At 48.3% G+C, this 23,161-nt stretch overlaps 2 protein-coding genes across 2 annotated transcripts in view; both read right to left on the bottom strand.

The window, feature by feature from the left end:
- LOC131559625 (zinc finger protein 345-like) overlaps positions 1-23,161 on the bottom strand; it is a 740,983-nt gene that overhangs the window by 108,348 nt on the left and 609,474 nt on the right. The gene's annotated exons all lie outside the window — the stretch shown is intronic.
- On the bottom strand, positions 17,632-18,582 carry LOC131559858 (olfactory receptor 14J1-like). Its single transcript, XM_058808363.1, has one exon. It carries the CDS (start codon positions 18,562-18,564, stop codon positions 17,632-17,634), a length of 933 nt encoding a protein of 310 aa, XP_058664346.1. The 5' UTR covers positions 18,565-18,582.

Here is a 23,161-nt window from a genome sequence, read left to right as displayed (position 1 = left end):
GGCTCCTATTTTAAGGAGTTCTTCCTCATCTCTCCCACTGAATACAGGAACTTTTTCCATTTATCTCATGGGTGTTAATACTATTAACTATTATTATTAACTATTAACTATTAAAACCTATTATTATTAGTTTTTCTGTTGCTGATTCAGTTGCATTTTAAGCTTCTAAATTGACTAAATTCTTCCCTCACTCCTCCCAAGTCACCCTTTTCTTATGTCCTTCAACAAATACCATCACTACTTCCTCTGGTAATTGTAAGGTTTCTAAATCTTCTAAAAGTATTTTTTTTTAATCACTCCCTTTCTCTTTGAATTTAATAGCACCCTCTCTTCCCAAATTTTTCCAATGGTATTCATTATGCCAAAAGTGTATTTTGAGTCTGTGTCTATTGTTCCCCTTTTCTGTGCCAATATTTCCAGAGCTTGTTTTAGGCCATACAGCTCACACGTTTGGCCTTACCAGTTGGAAGGTAACTTTCTCTTTTTTATGGCCACCAACCCTTCATGCACTATAGAGTACCCTGATACCCTGTGCCCCTTTATTACCTGTGAAGATCCATCGATGTACAATTGTCTTCCACATTGGAGTGGTTGATCTCTTAGGTCCTCTCTTCCTTTAGTTTGATAGTTTATAACCTCTAGGCAATTATGTATTAGTTCCTCACCTGGTTCACCATACAAAACCTGGGCAGGGTTGAGGTGGTTACTCACAATTAACTCCAAATCATTATCTATTAAGATCACTTCATAATTTAACATACAGGAATGTTTGAGCCATTTCTCAGCCTTTTGGCTCAGGATACTTCTAACTGAGTGTGGGGTATATATTTTCAATTTTCCCCTAAAGGTTAATGTCTTAGTTTGAAAAGACAGGTGTCTGCTAAGGAAGTCAGGAGCCTCCCTTGAAATGGAAAATGTAAACCCCCTCCCTCTGAATTATTATAATTTTGAAATTAAGAGGCCCTCAGGAAAGCTAAATGGGAATAGGAATAACAGTTATTTACTAGGAAAACTAAAAATACAAATGTAATAGTACAAACAAAAAGAACCAACCTATTGGCAGAGTCAGAATAACTGTTGGTCAGGCTGTTGGGAGCAGTCCCACTGAATGGTGGCTGCCATGCTCCTGCAGTGACAGATGTGGTCCTGTTGGAGCAGGGATCCTCTAGAAGGGTGGAGGTTTCCTCTGAAGACCCAGTGGTGGTATAGATAGGCCTGGTCTTCCTCTGGGAATCCAGTGGGGAAAAGGCTGCTCCTCTCGGAGTCCAGTGGAAAGGCTGTACTGGTGTCCCAAAATCTCAGATTATATCCAGGATGGAATGCTTGGCTCCTCCCTCTGGGTGGAGCATCTCACAATGGGATAATGTAATTTTGATCAGTCATGCAGTGATATTCAATAACCCATTAACAGTAGATGTCTCCCCAGAGGGAGAATTGGTTTGTGGAAGAGATAAAGAAAACTGCCCAATTAACAGAAGATAACTGCCACACCTCCAACAGATGGCAAATAGAATACACACATTGCCTTGCCAACCATGACATTATCCACCCCCTATCCTATTTCCATCTGCATCACAATAAAACATTACATACAGTTCTCACTTAAGACTGGGTTTCCCTGTTGTATGGTACACAACAGCTTTCTCCAACTTTCTGCGTTACCCACCAAGTGTAACCAGGTCCTTGAACAAAAACATTTCCACTGATGGGTTTGTCTTTGCCTGAGGTGGGATTAACCAAACCATCTTTCCCAAAATACCACATGTACCACAGGGACTTTGTCTCCATCCACTGTGTGCAAGGGTTCAGACTGGGCTGGACCAGCTCGATTGATGGACCCTTGGGTGTTGACTATCCAGGTGGCTTTTGCTATATTCACTTCCCAATTTCTAAAAGTTCCCTTGCCAAGTGCCTTCAAGGTAGTCTTAAATAGTCCATTGCACCGTTCAACTTTCCCATCACCTGGTGTATGATAGGGGGTATGATAAATCCATTCAATACCATGTTCTCTGGACCAGGTGTTGATAAGGCTGTTCTTGAAATAGGTCCTGTTGTCCAACTCAGTTCTCTCAGGGGTGCCATGTCTCCACAGGATTTGCTTTTCAAGGTCCAGGATGGTGTTCCAGGCAGTAGCATGAGACACTGGGTAGGTCTCCAACCATCCAGTGATGGCCTCTACCACTGTGAGCACGTAGCGCTTGCCCTGGCGTGTCTTGGGCAGTGTGATGTAGTCAATCTGCCAGGCCTCCCCATACTTGTACTTGGACCACCGCCCACCGTACCAGAGGGGCTTCACTTGCTTGGCCTGCTTGATGGCAGCACATGTCTCACAGTCATGGATAATCTGAGAAATCCTATCCATGGTTAAATCCATCCCTTGGTCTCGTGCCCACTTATAGGTGGCATCTCTACCCTGATGGCCTGAGGCATCATGGTCCCATCGAGCTAGGAATAAGTCTCCCTTGTGTTCCCAATCTAGGTCTATCTTGGACACCCCTATCTTTGCAGCATGGTCTACCTGCTCATTGTTTTGGTGCTCCTTATTCGTTCTACTCTTGGGGACATGGGCATCTACATGGCAGACCTTCACAGGTAGCTTCTCCACCTGAATGATAATATCTTTCCATTCATCAGCAGCTTGTGGGATCTCAGCACCTCAGGACTGATGTGCAGAGTGATCGAGACCACCCTCGGGGGGCTCGGGAGTCCTGGAATGTTTCCAGAAGTGTCTGGTGGCTGGACTTTGATCCTACACGGGAGACGACACCTGTATGAGGATGGGAGGATTTCACTGGGGTAAATGGTGAAGGGATAAGTTAATTAGAGTGTGAAACACAGGGTTTAAGATTTCTGTACAGGGGGGTCTAAAGAAGTAAGATGGAGGAATTGGGGCGTGTCCTGTCCTTCTTCTTCTTCTTCTTAGCCTCCATCTTCTGTGGTGATGTTGGCACTTTGGGATTGGTTATTACTAAAAGTGCACTGGTCAATAAGGGTAAAAGGTATTGGGGAAAATTGATAAATATTGTATACGTAATTTTGAGTATAAAGATAGGTGACCGCCCCGGGGGCTCTCAGTGTGCTCATGGCTGGCTTGCTGTGCAGACCTCTGTCGGGCTGAGAGAAAATCTTTTAGATAAACAACTAATAAACACTGAAGACCGAGAAAAAACCTGAAGCCTCTTTTCGTCCTTTGAAGCGCGGGCTGCCCAAGACCATCCCCGGGCCTTTCCAGGTCATTAAAACAGCTGAGAAACCGACAGCAGCCCAGATTGGTTTTCCTCTATGCTGCCAGTTAGCCTCTTTCCACCTCTCCCACCATCCTCAAAGAGCATTGGCTACCATCCATGATTCAGTGTAGAGGTAGAGCTTTGGCCACTTCTCTCTCTCAGCAATGTCCAGGGCTAGTTGAACAGCTTTGAGCTCTGCAAGTTGACGTGATCGACCTTCTCCTTCAGTAGGCTCTGTTACCTGTCCTGTGGGGCTCCATACTGCTGCTTTCCACTTCCGCTTCATCCCTACAATGCAGCAGGAATTGTCAGTGAAAAGAGCGTAGTGTGTTTCTTCTGCTGGCAGATGGTTGCACGGTGGAGCTTCTTCAGCACGTGTTACTTCTTGTTCCTCTTCATCAGTGAGACCAAAGTTTTCACCTTCCAGCCAGTTTGTAATTATTTTCAGAATCCCAGAGTGATTCAGTTTTCCAATATGGGTGCGCTGAATGATAAGAGCAATCCATTTGCTCAATGTAGCACTGGTGGCATGGTGGGTAGAGGGAACCTTTGCTTTGAACATCCACCCCAGCACTGGTAGTCAGGGTGCCAGGAGGAGTTGTGCTTCTGTGCCAATCACCTCTGAGGTGGGTTGGACTCCTTCATAGGCTGCTAAAATTTCCTTCTCTGTTGGAGTAGAGTTGGCCTCAGACTCTCTGTATCTTCATCTCCAAAATCCCAGTGATCAGCCTCAAGTCTGGGATGGCTGCTATTTATCTCCCTGCCTCTGTCTGCTGCCCTACGGTACCTAGCAGTGTGCGATAAGCATATGCCAAGGCCCAGCTCACTGCAATGATCTTCTTCTCGTTAGGGTCATCATGGTACTTCTCCTTCAGGTACTTCCCCACTTCAGCTGGGTTCTGAATTTGTTCATGGGGAAAGTCCCAGACTACAGGGTCAGAGAATTCCTTCAGGATTTAGCCCATATCCTCCCATTCGCACACCACTCAGGATTTTCCATGCCTGGGTCTATTCCTGGGTCAGGAGTCTCATCAGCCCTTCTAGAAATCTCAGCCGCCATTCTAGAGAAGCTGCAGACTGTATAGAGGAAGGTTACCAGATTGAATACCAGAAAGATGGTTTCTTTAACATTCAGGGGAAACTGAACATCCTTCAATAGTGATGCAACCGATTCATAGGAGAAGAAGGAAAGCAAAGGCTGAAAAGTCTGATCCCCTGCTGCTCCTCCTCTAACAAACTGGGTGCATAACCATAGCCATGAACCATTTATACCTGGAACAGACCCCAGCACATTTATAAACTTCTTACAAATCATTACTACCAAGCCCAGCAGGATCGCTATTCTGATCACTGCTCCTCTGCTGTAAAAGCTACATATTAGGGACAATACTAGAGCTATTTCTGGATAAGAAAATAAACCGAGGGACCATAGAGGTATTAAGATCTCAGAAAAACCCTAGGGACCAGAAATGCATGCAAGCCTTCACTGCAAGAGACATTATGAATTCAAAAGCATGACTATTAACTGCTTTACATTAATACAGAGTATAGGCAACCAAAATGCAGTCAGACTAGGGTTTTTCCACTCTCTCTCTCCCCTACATTGGGTGCAAATATTTGTCCTGGTCAGGGCAAATCTGGGAGAAAACCTCCAAAGAGGGCCTCTCCCCCAACTGGTTTGGGAAGTGTGGAGGAATGGCTACATGACAGAGGTCACGTAGACATTCGCTTGTTAGCGAACCAAAGGCTGGGAAAGTACCGAACTCAGCTAGTCTGAGTCTTGCACCTGCAAAGACACTGTCCTTGAGCATGGCTGCGTTACCATAACAAAGTGCTCTAGTTAAGAGACTAGAGACATGAAAAAAGCAAATGTAACTCCTTTGGAATGAAGAAGCTGATATTGTAGTATAACCAATAGGCTGCTTACCTTGCAGAATATGCATGAGCTTTTTACTTGTTGTGCATAAAATTAAATAAACAGGGCAAGGAGTCTTTTTCTCCTTTTAATGCCTTTATTAAAAGTGATCAGCTCAGGATTGGGCAGCTTGGACGGGTCTGCAGTCTCCCATCGTGTCTCCCAGCGTGACGAGGAGGAGGAGGAGGAGGAGGATATGCAGAGCTTTGTCCACTAGGGGCAGAGCTGGGGGCCCGGTCCTCATGGCAGCCTTTAGGGCGTGGTGACCCCTTCCCATGTTACTCCTACCGGCTCTCTTGGCCGGCTCTCAGTGCCGGGGACGACTCCCGAGCTCAGGGTGAGGGACTATGAAGGTGTTCCGCATCTCTGCAGGTCCAGCACTCTGCTCCTTACGTCCAGACATCACTCCAATCTCTCAACTCTTAGGTGGCTTGTTGTTTTGGGGGTTTTCTCAGTCCGTTTGGAGCAGTAGTCCCTCGCAGCATGCTGGTCCTGGAGTCACTTTGCATAGCCCCCCCCAGGTCTCATCACCATTCTGGGGAAAAGTACATTTTAGCCTCGGGCAAGGCTCTGTTAATACAAAAGGAGCAATTAGCCACAACAACCCAAGATTACAATAACAAAACAAGCAGAACTTTGGCAGCAACAGTAATCTGGCTGATTTTTGTAACCTTTTCTCACAAAAAAAATTAGCAGAATTTTTGTTCGTAACAGTCCCCCCTCTTTTTCTTTGATCGAACTTAAATTTTAAGCTCGCATCAACTTACAATTTTTGACTCATGAGCTTCATATTTAATTTTTTGAATTGACTATACATTCCTTGAGCACTTTGGTAATCACGGTTACTTAACTTTGTTACTTTCCTTGGTTCCTTTAGGTTGGTCTGCACGGCAAATACTATTTTAATGAAACAGATAAATAAAAAGGCAATCCTCCAAGTATACACAAAGTGAGAAAAACTACTTTTTCCCATACATCCTTTTTGAACATCTCCAGGTTCTCCCATCAACTGAAATCAAGTGTAGGAGTTTGTTCTTGTTTATTTACACATGCTAATTTTTTATTTCCTTTGAAATGTTTCTAATAATTGCATTCTTTATTTTTAATACTCTCTGGAGCCTGATGACTTTGTTTGACATAGATATTGGGGTCTGAACTTGGCTTTTACAATTTTGAATTTTCTCAATTTCTATTGCACTTTGCTTCTTCTGTTTAATTTCTCCCAAATCTTTATATATAGGAACTCCTAAACTTGATCTAGTTTCTTTGGGTAACAAGAAGAAAACTGGTTTTATCATTCTAGCCGTGCAGCTGCCAGACCAGTCTCCTGACAATTTGGTGTGTGCTGTGGTATAAGAGATCAAACCTAGGGGTTTAGAGCTCCCATGAAATGTGTTTTCAGCTTCTCTTGGGCATTCCCAACATTTACACAGTTCTTTCATTTTCCAAAAGGGGTTTATCTCTTTTTCAGTACACTCATGACATTCATAAACTTCATGGTGAGTACTCTTGTCTCTTTATTTTTCTCAACAGACTCTAATTTGTTTGGATCTCTTGGGATCCACTGGGTAGGTGAATACTTCACTGCTAAATACTTGTTATAAACAATTTTTCTTACCATTTACACAATTTCTTTTCTCTTTACTAGATCTACTGAGCTTGTTTCAGCAGCATCACATTTAGAGCACAACCAGGCTTCCCCTATAGGGCACTATCCCAGGAGAGGCTGCCTAAAAGTGACAGTATTGCGTGATATCCAATACACTCTCTTATTTTTCTGAAAAAGGACCAACTGGGAGAGGTTAACACAATCAGGGTTAAAATTGATGTGGACTCTAGACCAGGAGCTCACTTCTTCCTCCTCATAGAGGGGTTGGTAGCACTCACTGCCCAGCTCTCCTGGGCTCCCCAGAGCACCACCAGCAATCAGAGCCATCATTACTACCCTTCCCAAGGGTCTGGTATGGGTCATCTTGCACAGCCGGCCCACCCGGCCTTGCCTCTTGGGGAATTTTATTGAGAAGAAGCTTCCAAGCTCTTTAGAGTCCCTTCTACCCGCTTCTCTGGTTAAACCTCTCCTGGTCTGTTCCCTACCAATTTTGGTTTCTCCTAGGGGAGTGCTCTGTAGAGGATTAACCTGGAGTCTTTAGAATTAAATTGGGGAACTTAACCAGAATTACTTATTTACAGTCTTAAAGTTTTTACCAACATAGTTTACACAGAACAGTCTTGAAACATTTTAAGCTATGTTAGAGCTCTGATACCAATTATTTTCCCATGCAGTTCAGTCTTTTTGACTTTTCCTTCTGAGAGTCAACTTTAAATCACAGTATATTCAGGTGAATTAACTTTTGATGTGGTTGAATCCTTATCCAGTGCCCGGAGGTGAGAGTAATGTGGACTCTGGCCCAATGCCAGAGGGAAAAATTGGGAGTCTGGCCCAATGCCAGAAAGAGAATGGGGTGGAGTCTGGTCCAATGCTAGAGGGAGAATGGGGTGGAGTCCGGTCCAATGCCAGAATGCCAGAGGAAAAAAAACTGACGTTGAATCCCGGTCCAATGCCAGGGCGTGAGAGTGATGTGGGTCCAACCTTTTTCTTTTGGTCTGCACCGTCGAATTAGTAATGAAGAGTACCTGAAACGAGCTTTCAAACATAGGCATTAATGGTCTGCTATTTTATGATTCTATCAAAACTCAGTTTCTCTGTTTAATGTTATTGGTTAACTTCTCTTTTTCCATAGCTTGTATGTTTCTCTCATCAACTTCTGCATACTCTGTATTTTGCAAGGAGTTGTATTTCTGTTAGCTAACTTAACTCTTGAAGTGCTTTTATTCTCCTATTTTTCTGTGTATTTAACTTACTGGTTTTCTGTTCTATTTTCAAGATCTTATCAATTTATCTCTTTCTTCTGTTTCTTACTTTCACTTAAAGCTTAAATACTACTTTTCTTTCAACCTCTTACACCTAATTTTTTTTTTCTCACACGATTCTTCTACACAATACACTTCCCTCCAAGGGGATGTGGTAAAACTTGTAATGCACAATCTACATTACCTCTATTCTAATTCGTCTATATTCACTCTCTTTTATTTCTCATTCACTTTTACACATTCCTTCACACCCTCAAGACACAAACTGGATCATTATTGCTAGAAAATCACGGGTCCCTGTAGCACCCCCCACCTTGGGGTTGGCCCACAGGTCTCAGTATCTCAGGGCCTGTTGGAAGGGCCCTGACTCTGGTTGCCTCTGGTGTGCATTCACCTGTGAGGCTGTCTGTGTGTCACTCACACTCTTACAGCTACGGCTCCCTCACACATCTGGGGAGCACTAGTCTGGTTTGCAGGTCACTCACACACTTTGGTCACAGCCCCCACCTGCCCGGGGAACAGTATCCTGATTTTGCAGGTCACACACGCACTTCCACTGTCCCCTTCCCACCTGCCCGGGAAGTTGAGGCTGACTTTGTTTGTGACTCACTCTCAGACACACAACAAGACAACAATAACGTACCTTTGATTTTCACACTACTTATTACAAGTTTTGTGTTACTGGCCAGTTTTGGTGCTATTGGATATCCTTTCTACCTAGCTGTTTTTGTCTAACTTCAGATTTTTTTTTCACTATACTATACTTCTTTAGTTCTAATTCTTCATTTAGGGGTCTCACCTCAACATTTACCAAGGGCTCTTGTAGATGTTGCATCGGGTCCCCTAAAGTATAAAGCCCCTGACCCTCTAATCATCACCTCTAAGGATCTTCCCTAAATTATCTTGTTCCCTGGCTATTGCCACATCGAGACTGAGCTTTCTACAAAACCTCCTGGTGTGTCCTGCGTCTCCACAGTAATAGCGATGTCGTTCTCTCAAAGGGACTTGTTGTCTCTCCATCCCTCTTGCACTTGACAGTACAAGAGGCCTATCCTTGCCTCCTCCTGGTGGACCCGCCCACCCTGCACTTTCTCTAGCTACAGCAACCATGATCTTAGCCTTGGCCTTTGCTTTTTCTTCCTCCCTCCTTAAATACACCTTCAATGCCTCTCTTAATAACTCATTTATGTCCTTCTCTTGCCAATCTTCCATCTTTTCCAATTTTCTCCGTATATCAGGCCAAGATTTGGTAACAAATTGGACTTTTAGTAGCATTTGACCTTCTAGGGTGTCTGGGTCTATTCTAGAGTACAACTGGAAGTTCCGCTTTAGGCAGTTAAGCCAGGCAGCAAGAGCTTCATCTTTCTCTTGTGCACCCTCAAATGCCAATTGGGTGTCCTTTGGGAACTGACTCTTTAATCCCTGTATGATCAAAGATCTATATTCCATCATGGCCTTCCTCCCTTCCTCCTGATTAGGGTTCCAGCTGGGATCTGTTAGAGGCAATTTATGTTCACCTGTTGGCACCTGGTGTCCTGGATGGTTATCTATCTCCCATATTCTTATGCCAGCTGCCCTAATCATCTGGACCACTTCTGGGGAAAATAATATACTCAAGATGGAATTAATCTCCCCCCAAGTGTGGATATTTGGACATAAAAATTGATCCACTTGGTTGGCTATGCCCACTGGGTCCTCAACTAAATGCCCCAACTCTTTCTTGAATCCTCTCACCTCAGAAGCAGTTAGGCGAGCATTCACAAAGCCAGCACCTCCCGCTACTCCTCCCATAGGAACCTCTGAGGGGAAAGAGTTTCTCTGCCTTGGAGATCTTGGATCTGGTGCTACGGTACAGCCCATCTTCAGATGCCAAACTACTTTGAGGGGTATCTGGGTTACCCTGAACTTCCTGCCAATCAGCAGGTGTATCTGCTGATAGCTGTTTAGTGGGCAAGGAGATATTTGTGTCCCAACTAGGAGGAGGTAAAGGAACAGCAATAGAATCACAGAATCACAGAATCACAGAAGTTCAAGACTGGAAGAGACCTATAAGATCATCAAGTCCAGTCGATGTTCTAACTGTTCACTAGATCATGGCAGCAAGTGCCACATCCAGTCTTTTTTTGAATTCTTCAAGGGATGATGACTCCACCACCTCACTGGGTAAATGATTCCAGTATCTGACCACTCTTACTGTGAAATATTTCCTTCTTAATTCTAACTTACATCTCGCTTGACGCAACTTGAGACTGTGTCCTCTTGTTCTATCTGTTATCGCCCGGAGAAAGAGACCGACCCCCAGCTCACCACAGCCACCCTTCAGGAAGTTGTAGAGAGCGATGAGGTCGCCCCTTAGTCTCCTTTTCTCCAGGCTGAACAACCCCAGCTCCCTCAGTCGCTCTTCGTATGGCTTGTGTTCCAAGCCCCTTATTAGTCTCGTTGCCCTCCTCTGGACACGCTCAAGTAACTCGATGTCCCTCCTAAAGTGAGGGCCCAGAACTGGATACAATACTCCAAGTGAGGCCTCACCAGTGCCGAGTACAGGGGAAAAATGACCTCTCTGCTCCTGCTGGCCACTCCATTTCTGATACTGGCCAGGATGGCATTGGCCCTCTTGGCTACCTGGGCACACTGCTGGCTCATATTCAATCGACTGTCAACCAGCACCCCCAGGTCCCTTTCCACCTGGGCACTATCCAGCCATTCCATCCCCAGCTTATATCGGTACAGGGGGTTATTGTGGCCGAAGTGCAATACTCGGCACTTGGACTTATTGAAGTTCAGCCCGTTTGATTCTGCCCATGCATCTAACCTTTCCAAATCTCTCTGGAGAGCCCTACACCCCTCAAGCAGATCTACACTCTTTCCCAATTTAGTGTCATCAGCGAATTTGCTAATAAAAGACTCTAAGCCCTCATCCATATCATCAATAAAAATGTTGAACAAAACTGGCCCCAACACAGACCCCTGAGGGACACCACTGGTGACTGGTCGCCAGCTGGATGTGACACCATTCACCACCACTCTCTGGGCCCGGCCATCCAGCCAGTTCTGAACCCAGCAAAGGGTATTCCTATCCAGGAGATAGGAGGGGGAGAAGAGCCTGAGTGGATATTAAGTGGAGCTGGAGAAGGGGTGGAGAATGCAGCAGGTGAAGTAGGCACTTGTGGTGATGGAGAAGGAACTGGAGGAGCTGAAGGTGGTGAAGGAGTGGTTACTGGAGGAGATACTGGGTTTATCACAGGGGAATCTGAAGAGGTAGAAGGAGGAATTTTAGCAGGTGATAATGAGATGGCAGCTGGGGGAAGAACCGGACTTGCCATTTGAGGTGCTTGAAGAAGAGGATTGTAAGATAGAGGGGCAGAAGGAGGCAAATAATCCAGGGGGTCCCATCTGTTACTAGTCCTGTCATCCCCTCCTTCATTCCCCTCTTTCTTCTTCTGTACCTTACAAATTCGCACCCCTTCATCCCCAACAGCGCTCTTTAACCAGCAAGAGCAATAATTGCTCAGGATTGGTATCTCCTCGAGCTGTCAGATAATGACTCAGTTGTTGGCACATCCACTTATCCTTTGTCCCACACCATAGCCATCCTCCTTGTGCCTCTAATTCTGGCCAGACTTCTACACAGTAGTGGATCATTTTCACTTTATCTAATCCCTCCATGGCCTCTATAGAATCCCATTTCTCCAACAGTTCTCCTAAGGGACTATTGGGAGGTATATTCCTCAGTCTCTTGCCGGTCTTTTTACTGTTACACTCTCCCATTTTACAGGTCTCAATAGTAAAAAGTCCCAAAGGTGCCTTTACTGACTGGTAATTTCAAAAAAACCCTTGTTTTGAGGAGCTTCAGCCTCCTCCACCGAACTTCAAATTTCTGCCTGATGCTCAGGACTTTATACTGAAACAACTACCCGATCTCTTGATTGCCCAACATTCCCAACGTCAGGTCTTACATCTATTGGGACTTGAACACACGAAACCTCAGCCTAAGAATCCGGGTCGTGCCTGACTTCCTCAGTCAGGAAAAACAACTGCCTGATTTTTAGTTTGCCTAACCTGCCAATTTTTAGGCTTCACCGTATCAGGACTTAGAAGCAAACCGCAGCCTCCTTTGCTGGGGTTTGTGCCTGACTCCTTTGTCAGGACTTACTTTGCCTGCAGGGCTTGAGCTTACCCAAATGCTTCTCAGGACTTACAATCTACCCGAATTGTTCTTGGGACTAAAAAATCTTACCCGAATCCTTCTCGGGACTTACAATCTACCCGAATCCTTCTCGGGACTTACAATCTGCCTGACTTCCCTCTGTCAGGAATTACTTTGGATGCGTGCCACTCATACAACTATTCCCTCCGCACGCCTGTAGGGAGGGGGCCCTTCTATCCCCCTTAGGAGACAACTCACTCACACTAATTCCATGCACTTCTCCCTGTTTCCGGCCTGCTTTCTCGCGAAAGTCCGAAAATGCGATACTGAGGGGACCGCTCTCACTTCGAAGGTCCGGCCGCTGGCCCTCGTCTCACTCACACACACATGCGCACGTCTCCCATTCCCGCCACCAGATTTCTCACCAGTCCGGTGCTCCGGTGCTCCTCTGCGTTGCTTGCTCCTGAGCTGATCCCTCTGGTCCTGGTGGCCAGCTGTCCTGGAGGTCCAAGATGGCCAGTCCTGGTGTCTTCTTCCGGCGTGGCTATCCCGGACGAGAACCCCAGCTGAAATAAACAGGGCAGGAGACTTTCTCTCCTTTTAATGCCTTTATTAAAAGTGATCAGCTCAGGATTGGGCAGCTCAGACAGGTCTCCCTTCGTGTCTCCCAGGGCAACGAGGAGGAGGACGATATGCGCAGCTTTGTCCACTAGGGGCAGAGCTGGGGGCCCGGTCCTTGTGGGAGCCTTTAGGGCGTGGTGACCCCTTCCAATGTTGCTTTTCCCTGTTCCTTCCCGTCCACTCCTGGCATCGGGACGACTCCCGTGCTCAGGGTGAGAGGGACTCCAAAGGTGTTCTGCATCTCTGCAGGCTCAGCACTCCTCACGTCCAGACATCACTCCAATCTCTCAACTCTTAGGTGGCTCATTGTTTTTGGGGTTTTCTCAGTCCATTTGGAGCAGTAGTCCCTCACAGCATGCTGGTCTTAGAGTCACTTTGCATAGCCCCCCCCCCATGTCTCTTCACCATTCTGGGGAAAAGTCCAACTTAGCCTCAGGCAAGGCTCTGTTAATACAAAAGGAGCAATTAGCCTCAACGACCCAAGATTACAATAACAAAACAAGCAGAACTTCGGCAGCAACAGTAATCTGGCTGATTTTTGTAACCTTTTCTCACAAAAAAAGTTAGCAGAATTTTTGTTCATAACAGCCATGGCCGGGAACAGGCCCTGAGCTCCGGAGGAGGATAGAGATGGGTCATAGCCAAACTCAGCCCAGGGCAAAGCTGGGCTCAGCAGCCAGGGCTGCCAAGGGCTGGGGACAGAAGCTGGCTCTGTCAAATCTCCTGGGCCCCCTCCCTGCTCTGTCTGTGCCACCAAGGGTACAGAGCAGCCTCCTCTCTGGGCCACTTGCCTGTTTGCAATGCCTTGCACAGGCGCTGGCCCTGCCCCACAAGGCCTGGCCTGAGTCCTGCCCCTGCACGCTCAGCCAGGCTGAGATGGACACTGATGGTTTCTGGGCCGGGCTCTCTGAGCCCAGCCCAGCTCCCTGCAAGCTCTGCCAGCTGCCCTGAGCTCTGGGCAGCACCAAGGGCCTCTCCCCAGCCCAGCCCAGACGGCTCTGGCCCCACAGCTCTGCTCAGGCCAGGCTGCTCTGGGCACTGGCCTACAGCCTCAGCCCCTGGCAAGGACACAGCAGCAGCTGCAGCTGCCACAGGACTCAGCCCCAGCCATGGGGGAAGGGGCTAGGCCAAGACCAAAGGAGGCTCCCTGCCTGCCCTGCTCCCCTCAGGCTGAGGTGCTGAGATCTCTGCAGTCCCTGCTGCCATCCCATCTGCCTAGGGCAGCACAAGAGCCCCAGCCTTGGGGCCCTCAAGAGCTGCTCCTGCTCCAGGCCCAGGGCCCATGCCAGAGCTGGGACAGGCACAAAGCTGTGCCCATTTCTGTTCATTGCTGCTCTGATGGGGATGGATCCTCAGCCACTTGGAGATTGCTGATGGAATTTCCTCCTCCAGAGGCCTCTTTTTTCTTGATCTCTTCAGTTCATGAATTCAGTTGAAAAGGCTCATAATCATTTGTTCAAAACACCCAAACAAGAAAAACCCCTAGATATAATTCAAATTTTCAATTCTTCTGTGGTTAATTAGTCAGATTTCAGAAATGTATTAAAAGTGAATATACTGTATTGAAAACAATGCAGAGGGAACTGTTTTGTCCTGTGTTCTTTTCCTGTTGTCCTGGGGTGACGTGAGGATGCTTGTATCCCCATTCATCTGTTCTGTGCCTTTAAGACTGGCTCTGAAGAGTGGAAGTTTTGTTTGGGTTTCCCTTATCAGAGACACAGAGACAGCAGTACATAGGGCGGGTTTTCACTTCTTTCTTTCAGCTTGCTGCTTTGCTTGCTTGCTCTTCTGCTCTTGCTTCTGCTCTCGCTTTTGCTTCTGCTTATTAGCTAGTTTAGCTAAACAGTCCAAATTTCTTCCCGGACTGTTTCTCCTCTCCTGTTCCTGTGACCATCTCGAACCTGCTCCGGACTGGGACCTGGAAACACCGAGGATTTGCACCGTTCGGCTGCAGCAGCTGGCCCAGAGCCGGAGGGACTGAGAACAGAGCAACCACCCCTGAAAGAGACTTTCTGATTTTGTCATCTTTCTCAGAGCGGTGTCAGCTGGTATTGTTCATTTTGTGTGCTGGGGGGTGCTGGGCCAGTCAAATACACAGGTTCTTTCCACCTCTCTCCAAGGAATTTTTTCCCGAACCAGTTGGGGGGGAGGGGCCGTGTGGGTTTTGCTTTCTGGAGGGGCCCCCCTTTGCAGATTCTTTAACAAATTTGCCCTAAACCAGGACACCTGTTTATATGTTGGTATCAGCAATCCCCAGTTGATATTTACCCCCAGCACCTCCTAATGCAGTTTGAATAGATATGAACTCAAGACCCTTCATCTCTGACACTTTGTCCCCACCCCCACCCCACCATTTTTCTCATCAAACCCCTGGCACTCAGAGCAGCTGAGGAATGGAGTCACATCCAGGGGTGTCCCCAGGGCTCAGGATTGGGGCCAGGTCAGTGAAATCTCTTTATTGCTGATCTGACGAGGCCATTAAGAGCACCCTCAGTCAGTTCTCAGGTGAGCCCAAGCTGGGTGGGAGTATGGCTTTGCTGGAGGGCAGGAAGCTCTGTAGAGGGATCTGGACAGGCTGGAGCCATGGGCCCAGGACAATTGGATGAGGTTCACCAAGGCCAAGGGCTGGGTCCTGCCCTGGGCTCACAACCACCCCCAAATCCCTGGCCCTGCCCTGCCCCTGATCCCCACAGCCTGTCCTGTTTCCTTCATCCCTCCTTTGCCAGGGACTTTCTGGGACAAGGGAGTTCTGCTCTGGGGATGGAGGGAGGGGCAGGTGCCACCACTGGAATGGGAACCACAACTTATCAGGTTTGTGTCCTTTGGGGGTCAGGAACTGGTGAGACTCAGAGGCAGAGGAAGTTTCTCTTCATGGCCAACAGACCACAGTTGAACAGGACAATTTAATAATAATCACGCTCTTCCCTGAGCCATGTACAACATCCCAGCAGTGTCTTATGAGGCCACGATCCACAAGTGATTTCCATACTAAAATTAATTTCACACAAATGTGGTTCTGTGATTGATATAAACACAATTAAGTTCTTGTGTCAGGATGGTCATCCTGGAGTGAGGGCAAAACAGTTCCAACAATTCCTGATTTGCAAAGCTGTCAGTGGTGGATGGTGAAGGGAGGTCAGGCTGCTTTTGGTGGGGAGGAAATGCTGAAATCAGCCTGACTCATTTCATTTCCTCCTGTCCTGGCTGATCTCCCCTCTTTCCCCTTCCGCCCATTGGCTTTTGTCTCCCACCAGGCCCCCCTGTGAAGAGCCTGGCCCTGTGTTTTCCATCAGCTCCTTGCTGGCACTGCCAGGCTGGGATGAGGAGCCCCTCAGCCTTCCCTGCTCCAGGCTGGACCAGCCCAGCTCCCTCAGCCTCTGCTCACAGCCCAGGGGCTCCAGCCCCACCTTGGAGGCCCTTCCCAGACCCTGCTCCAGCTGCCAGACATCTTTCCTGCCCTTAGCAACCCAAACCAGGCCACAGTGACCTGGATAATTCATGTCCCTGCTGTCCCGGTCACACAGCCCAGCCCCTTGTCCCCATGTCAGGCTCTGGGGTGGATCCTGTGGAACATCCTTTGATGGAGGCTGTGGCTCCAGGTGGGCCGGGGGGATCCCGGGGACAGGGAACCTGCGGGGCATGAACAGCATTGGAGTTGTTGGGAGAAACTGTGAGGGGGAGCTGGGGCAGAGTGACCAACCCAGTGACCTGACACAGCCCTGCTGGGATGTCACACAGCCCCTCTGGGATGTCACAGCCTGCTCTGTGAGGTCATAGTCTGCTTTATGATGTTAGACCTCTGCCCTGTGATGTCAAATATGTGGCCTGTGGTGTCATAGCTTCTCCATGACCTTACATACCCCACTCTGTGATGTCATAGCCCACTCTATGACCTTGTGTTGCCAGATGATAAATTGTCTACACCAGGTGAACTCACACCTGGAGTTTGTTCTCCAAAACCCCAGGCCTCCTGGAAGCAAGGGAATATTGGGACACTCTGGGACCCATGGAACCAAGGGGCCTCTGTTAAACTGCAGCACCAATGATAAGATTGTGACACTGTGAAGCCACATGGAACCAAGGAGTCCATTGTCACATTTTGGGGCCCATGGAACCAAGGAGACCAGTGGGACAGTGCAGGGCCCAGTGTAACCAAAGGGCCATTGTGACACTGAGGGCACCCTTGGAACCAAGGATATCTTTGCAGATGTCACCAAGCTGGATGTGAGTTTTGATCTGAGGGAACATAGGAGTGGTCTGCACAGGGACCTTGATAGGCTGGATCCAGAGGATGAATCCAACAAGGTGAGGTTTAACAAATCCAAGTGCCAGGCCGTGCAATTTGGCCCCAGTGCTACAGGCTGGGGACAGAGTGGCTGGAGAGCAGCCAGGCAGAAAGGGACCTGCAGCGACTGGTGGACAGAAGGCTGGACATGAGCCAGCAGTGTGCCCAGGTGGCCAAGAAGGCCAATGGCTCCTGGCCTGGATCAGGAATGGTGTGGCCAGCAGGAGCAGAGCTGCTGTGCCAGCACTGATCTGCCCCCAGCTCTGCACACAGACATTGCTGCTGCAGCTCCAGAGAAGGCAACAAAAGGGCATCTCTGCAGAAAACTTTGCTGGAAAATCCTTTATTTCCTTTAAAGCCACCAAGAGTACAGCCCCTCTTTGACACAATCTGTAGCCACAGGGAAGGTTGAGAGAAAAAATATGAGAAATGGCACAAACAATGGCATTTATTTGTAGATATTATTAAAAAGAAAAACAAAGAAAAGCAACCTCCAAAATTAAACCAACAAGAAGTATCAAAGATGATTTTTATTAAAAGTGATTTGCAGGAATTGGCCAGCAGTTTAATGTTCCTGAAAGCATCCAGTCATCAGTCTCCTCACTGCAGCCTTGAGCTCCTGGTTCCTCAGGCTGTAGATGAGGGGGTTTAGGGCTGGAGGCACCACCGAGTACAGAACTGACAGGGCCAGATCCAGGGATGGGGAGGACATGGAGGGAGGCTTCTGGTAGGCAACTGCTACAGTGCTTACCAAAAGGGAAACAACAGCCAGGTGAGGGAGGCAGGTGGAAAAGGCTTTGTGCCGTCCCTGCTCAGAGGGGATTCTCAGCACGACCCTGAAGATCTGCACATAGGAGAAAACAATGAACACAAAACAGCCAACTACCAAACAGACACTAAGTGTAAGAAGCCCAAGTTCCCTGAGATAGGATTTAGAGCAGGAGAGCTTGAGGATCTGTGGGATTTCACAGAAGAACTGATCCAGGGCATTACCATTGCACAGGGGCAGGGAAAATGTATTGGCTGTGTGCAGCAGAGCAATGAGAAAGCCACTGGCCCAGGCAGCTGCTGCCATGTGGGCACAAGCTCTGCTGCCCAGGAGGGTCCCGTAGTGCAGGGGTTTGCAGATGGACACGTAGCGGTCGTAGCTCATGACGGTCAGGAGGAAATACTCTGCTGAGATGAAGAACAGAAAGAAAAAGAGCTGTGTAGCACATCCTTTGTAGGAGATGTTCCTGGTGTCCCAGAGGGAATTGTGCATGGCTTTGGGGACAGTGGTGCAGATGGAGCCCAGGTCGCTGAGGGCCAGGTTGAGCAGGAAGAAGAACATGGGCATGTGCAGGTGGTGGCCGCAGGCTACGGCGCTGATGATGAGGCCGTTGCCCAGGAGGGCAGCCAGGGAGATGCCCAGCAAGAGGCAGAAGTGCAGGAGCTGCAGCTGCCGCGTGTCTGCCAAGGCCAGCAGGAGGAAGTGGCTGATGGAGCTGCTGTTGGACATTTGCTGGGGCTGGGCATGGGGACATGTTCATGGAGAAAGGACAGTGACAAGTCAGGAGAGGCTGCTTGGAGCCAAGCCTGGGCCGTTCCCCACAGACTGTCCCACTGGGACTCACCCACCCTTGTTCCTGCTCTGGGAAATCCTTCACCCAGGTCCTTGCCTGAGCTCCAGTTGTGCTGGCTGAGTGTGCCAGGAGCAGCCAGGCCTGTGCGTGAGGGCTCTCTTGGAGCAATGCCCCCTGCCCTGGGTTTGTGGCCATGTGGCAGAAAGACAAAGAATGGATATTCAGGATTTGTCAGGGGAATCACTCTGAATGCAGAAAGGTTTGGTAGCATCTGCACTCCCATTTCTATAGGATGTGGATGGCAGGAGTTGGTTTTCGGCATTGTTTTCCTAGCCACACATTGTTCTTGGTTCTCTGAGGTCAGAAATCCCCAACATTTCTGCTGTACTCAGAGTTTGCCACTGAGAGATGGGAGAGGCAAAGGATTCCCTGTGGCTGAGGGAAGGTGAGGGGCTGTATGGGCTTGTTCCCAGCTGCTCTGGCTTTGCACCTTAGGCTGAAATCAGAGCACAATCACACTCCTGGGTCAGCCTGGGATAAACCAGACCCTGCCCAGAGCAGAGGGATCCCTGAATGTCTCACCCTCTCTAAAGGTCTCTGGGCAAGGTCTCAGCACCCCCTTGTGCCAAGGACACCCATGGCTCCCTTGGCAAACTCAGCAGCATTTCCTCAGCTCTGGCAGCTCTGCCCTTCCCCGTGGGACATTCAGGGTACTCCCAGAGACCTTGGCACAGATTTGCACCCAGGAGGGCAGCTCAGAGCTTGGAAGGGCACAGCAAAGAGATCCCTGGCTGTGCCCATGATGGGATCTCAGGGAGGGGGCTCAGCTCATTCCCCTTTCCCATGGACTGCTTTGCCCACAGCCCCACAGGTGCCAGGGAAGCTTGGACACCCCATTCCCATGGACAGCCCTGCCTGGCAGGAATGCCAAGGGCAGTGCCTGACTCAGCTGCTGCAAATGCCAGAGCCTCCCTGAGAGCAGCAGATAACAGTGACAATATCAGGGCCGGGCAGAACCAAGAGAAGATGTTGTGGTGCTGTGCCTGAGAGGGCAGGGCAGAGACAGCCGGGCACCCAGGACAGTGTTCCCCTGTCCAGCTGTGCCCGGCACCTCCCACACACCACCAGTGCCCTCATCCTGCCCCCAGCACTGCTCTCTTCAGCCCCCTCTCTTTCCCTGAGCATCTCCCTGGGCCTGGACATTCCCTCTTGAGAGGAGCCTTGTCCCTGCCAGCACTCACAGAGCCCATCCCAGCCTGTGTGCCCTGGCTGGGGCCCTACAGAAACCTGCCTGTGTGCAGGGCCCTGGCTGGGGCAGGCTCTGTGTGCAGCTGGGCAAGGGCAGCTCAGGAGAGCCCTGCTGGGCCCTGCAGAGGTGATGCTGCTGCTGCCCAGGGCTGAGGAGTGGCTGAGGGCCCTTTGGGAGGCTCCCAGCAGAGACACTGACCACCCAAAGTTACAGTTCTGGAGTCCCTGTAAATGTTCAAACATTCCTTTGATGATCCTGTGTGTCCCTTTCAACTCAGAATATTCTGTGATTCTGGGATTACAATTCCTGCTCTGCTTCTCTCATCCCCCCGTTGTCTATAATCCAAAGAGAAAAAAAAACCCCTTGCTGCAAGTGTTAGAACAGTAAAGTAAAAACCAGATATTAATTGGAAGTTTCCGGGTGTCCCAGTGGGGATGGGTCACACCCAGGCCCTGATTTCAACAATTTATTGAGATTGATTAACTAGGATATTTAACAGGAACATTCAATAAGAGATTCAGTTGCCCCAGTTACACACCCCTGTCTCAATCCATTGGAGTAGATCCAAGGGCTTTTTTGCCTTCACTTTTTATAATGACTGCTCATATTCTGCTCATTCTCAAAACCCAAAATGTTCCTGTATGTCCATTTCCTAGAAGACTATATAGTATTTCAGGACTATATAAAAGAATAGGATTATATAAAAGAATAGGACTATACAGCATTTTAGGAATATATTTAGACAGTCAGGTTATTAAGAGAAAGGTAAGGAAACATACTAGATTTAATTCAGGATTAAAGCTATATAAGAATATAATAGTGGTTTAAGAGGTTCAAGAGTTTAATAAACTAAGGATTATAGTATTGTAACTATATAATAGTAATTTACAGAGCTATGAATATATAAAATGTAAAAAATACAAAAATCTTTTGTTATCACTCCAACGTTTCCATCCTCTCCAAGTAGGAAATTGAAAACACTCTCAGGAAAGCTCCTGATCTTTCCAGCAATCCCAGGCTTACCTTCTTTGGGAAGTGTCCTCTGGAGATGTGCCAAGGCACAGCAGGGAGCAGCCCTGCCCCACCCAGCCCCTCTCAGCAGCAGCCCCTGCCCTGCTCAGGGTGGCTCCTTCCCCCCACAGCTTCCCCCCCTGGGCTGGGAACAGCTGCCAGGGCTGGCTGAGAGCGTTCCTGGGCAGGCAGCAGAGTCACTGCCCCAGCACAGCGCCCTGGGCTGCAGGACCCTGCTCTGCAGGACAGCCCTGGGCACCCCTGGCTGCAGCCCCGGCTGCTCAGCCCTGCAGCAGAGCCTGGCAACAGGAGCTGCCTTGGGCTGTGCCTGGGCTGGGGCAGCAGGGAAAGCCAGCCCTGCCCTAGGGCCACAGCCCTGCCCTGGAGCAGCTCTGAGAGTCCTCCTGAAAGGTCCTCAAAGCTGTGGGATGTGCCAGCTCCAGGAGATCCCTGCCGGAATGGCAGCTTCTCTTTCAACAGCCAGGGAATGACTGTTTCAAACCTAGGATGCTTCCTGCTCTGGTGAGCCCTGAGTGAGCTCTGCTCTGTGCTCCCAGCCCAGGCTGAGTTTAACCCCTGTGTGCCCCTGTGCTGTGCACAGGGGAGCTGCAGGCAGTGCCCCAGCCCTGCTGGGCTGTGCACAGGAGCTGCTCCTGGGCAGAGCTGTCTCTCTGCAGCGCTGCCCTTGCCAGGAGCTGCCTCTGTGCCATGAACCTCTGTGCAGGTTTTTCAAAGGACTTTGTGTTTGGCTTTTGTCTTGGAGTCTCTGAGTGGTTTGTGCAATCAAACCCCTCCAATTATCTGCTGTAATTAGTCCCTGGAGAGGTTTTGTCAGTAACAGCACTCAGTGGGGCTCATTAATACTTGAGGGTACTTCATTTATTTCAAGGTACTTGGTGTTTTCCTTTTGATACAGACTCTGTGAGAGGTTTGTGCAATCATGGCCCCAATTATCTGCTTTAACAATCCCTTGAGAGCTTTGTACTGAAACTTAGTAGGGCTCATTAATACTTTGAGGTACTCAAGGTTTTTAAAGGTATTTTAAGTATTTAAGGATACTTTTAAGTACTTTTAAGGATTTTCCTTTCTACACTGAGTCTCTGAGAGGTTTTTGTGCCATCCTGGCCTCCAAATCTCTCCTCCAAAGAGTCCATGAGGAGCCTGTGTTGAGGATGGACCTCAGTAGGACCCATCCATACTTTGAGACACTTTGGGTGTTTCCTCTGACTTTTCCTCCTGGAAAGGTTTGTGCCATCTCCTCTCAGGCCATGAGGTTCCAGTGCTCAGATCAAAATGCACCACGGGGCTCATTAGGATCAAGCAATTCCTGACAAACCATGGCTCTGCCTTGTTTTCCCTCTGCTCTCATGCAGTTCATCAGGAAGCTTTCCTTTTATGTTTTGGTTCTCCAATTTGAGATTTCTTAGCGAATTCATCAATTATTGTGGTGTGTTCAGTTTTGGCTGATTACCAGTACACTCACTAGAATATACTCACTCATTTCCTGCTGTGAGATAGGATTAGGAGAAAGGCAAAACAGGCTCAAAACTTAAAAAGGGTATAAAGAAAAGTTTATTAATAGCAACTAAAAGAAAGAGTAATAAGAATGTTGGGATCGGTGGGAGAAATGCGGAACGCAATATGAATGATCAGCAAATCTCGAACTTTATTCATAGGCACACATCTTTATGTCAGTGTTAATGAATCTCATACATATTGCTAAGGTGAGCTCACTATTGCCTAGTAACTTATCAGCCAACTACGCCTACTTCTGCATTCTTGTGGATATTTTATTGAAACTTTTCTTTGTATTTCTGGCAAAGATGTTCTCCCCTATCCTGTTGTTGCACCAAGGGCACAATGTCCTTGCCTGTTATTGGACACTGACTTCTGACTCCTATATTGTCCCCTTCAGGCTTAACCAGCAGCATTATGTCGATGTGACCTTTTTCAGCTAGCCAACTGTCCACAAAGCTCTCCACACTTCCCCCGTTTTTCTGTTGGACAAGCATAGTCTGATTAAATGCAGCAGATATCATCCTTTGCACCATGTTCTGTAAGCACATGCAAAAACACAGCAAAATTAACACTACTAACAGAGCTATAATGCCCACTCTAATGCCAACTTTAACAGCAGAATGTAACCATGATCCCAGGCCTCACGATGAGAGCCATCCATCAATACCGAAACCTGATTCTACCTGTAAGTTTCCAGTTAACGTTCAAAATTCTGCGAGCTGGGCATGGATGGAGACTGCGAATGGTCAGAAAGA

The sequence above is a fragment of the Ammospiza caudacuta genome, chromosome 7 (assembly GCF_027887145.1).
Source record: "Ammospiza caudacuta isolate bAmmCau1 chromosome 7, bAmmCau1.pri, whole genome shotgun sequence".
In the NCBI taxonomy this organism is placed as follows: Eukaryota; Metazoa; Chordata; class Aves; order Passeriformes; family Passerellidae; genus Ammospiza; species Ammospiza caudacuta.
Note: the sequence above shows the minus strand (reverse complement) of the source record. Positions and strands in the feature narration are given on the sequence as shown.

Excerpts from the sequence above, each read along its gene's own strand:
- LOC131559858 (XM_058808363.1), bottom strand. The coding sequence starts at position 18,564 with ATGTCCAACAGCAGCTCCATCAGCCACTTCCTCCTGCTGGCCTTGGCA.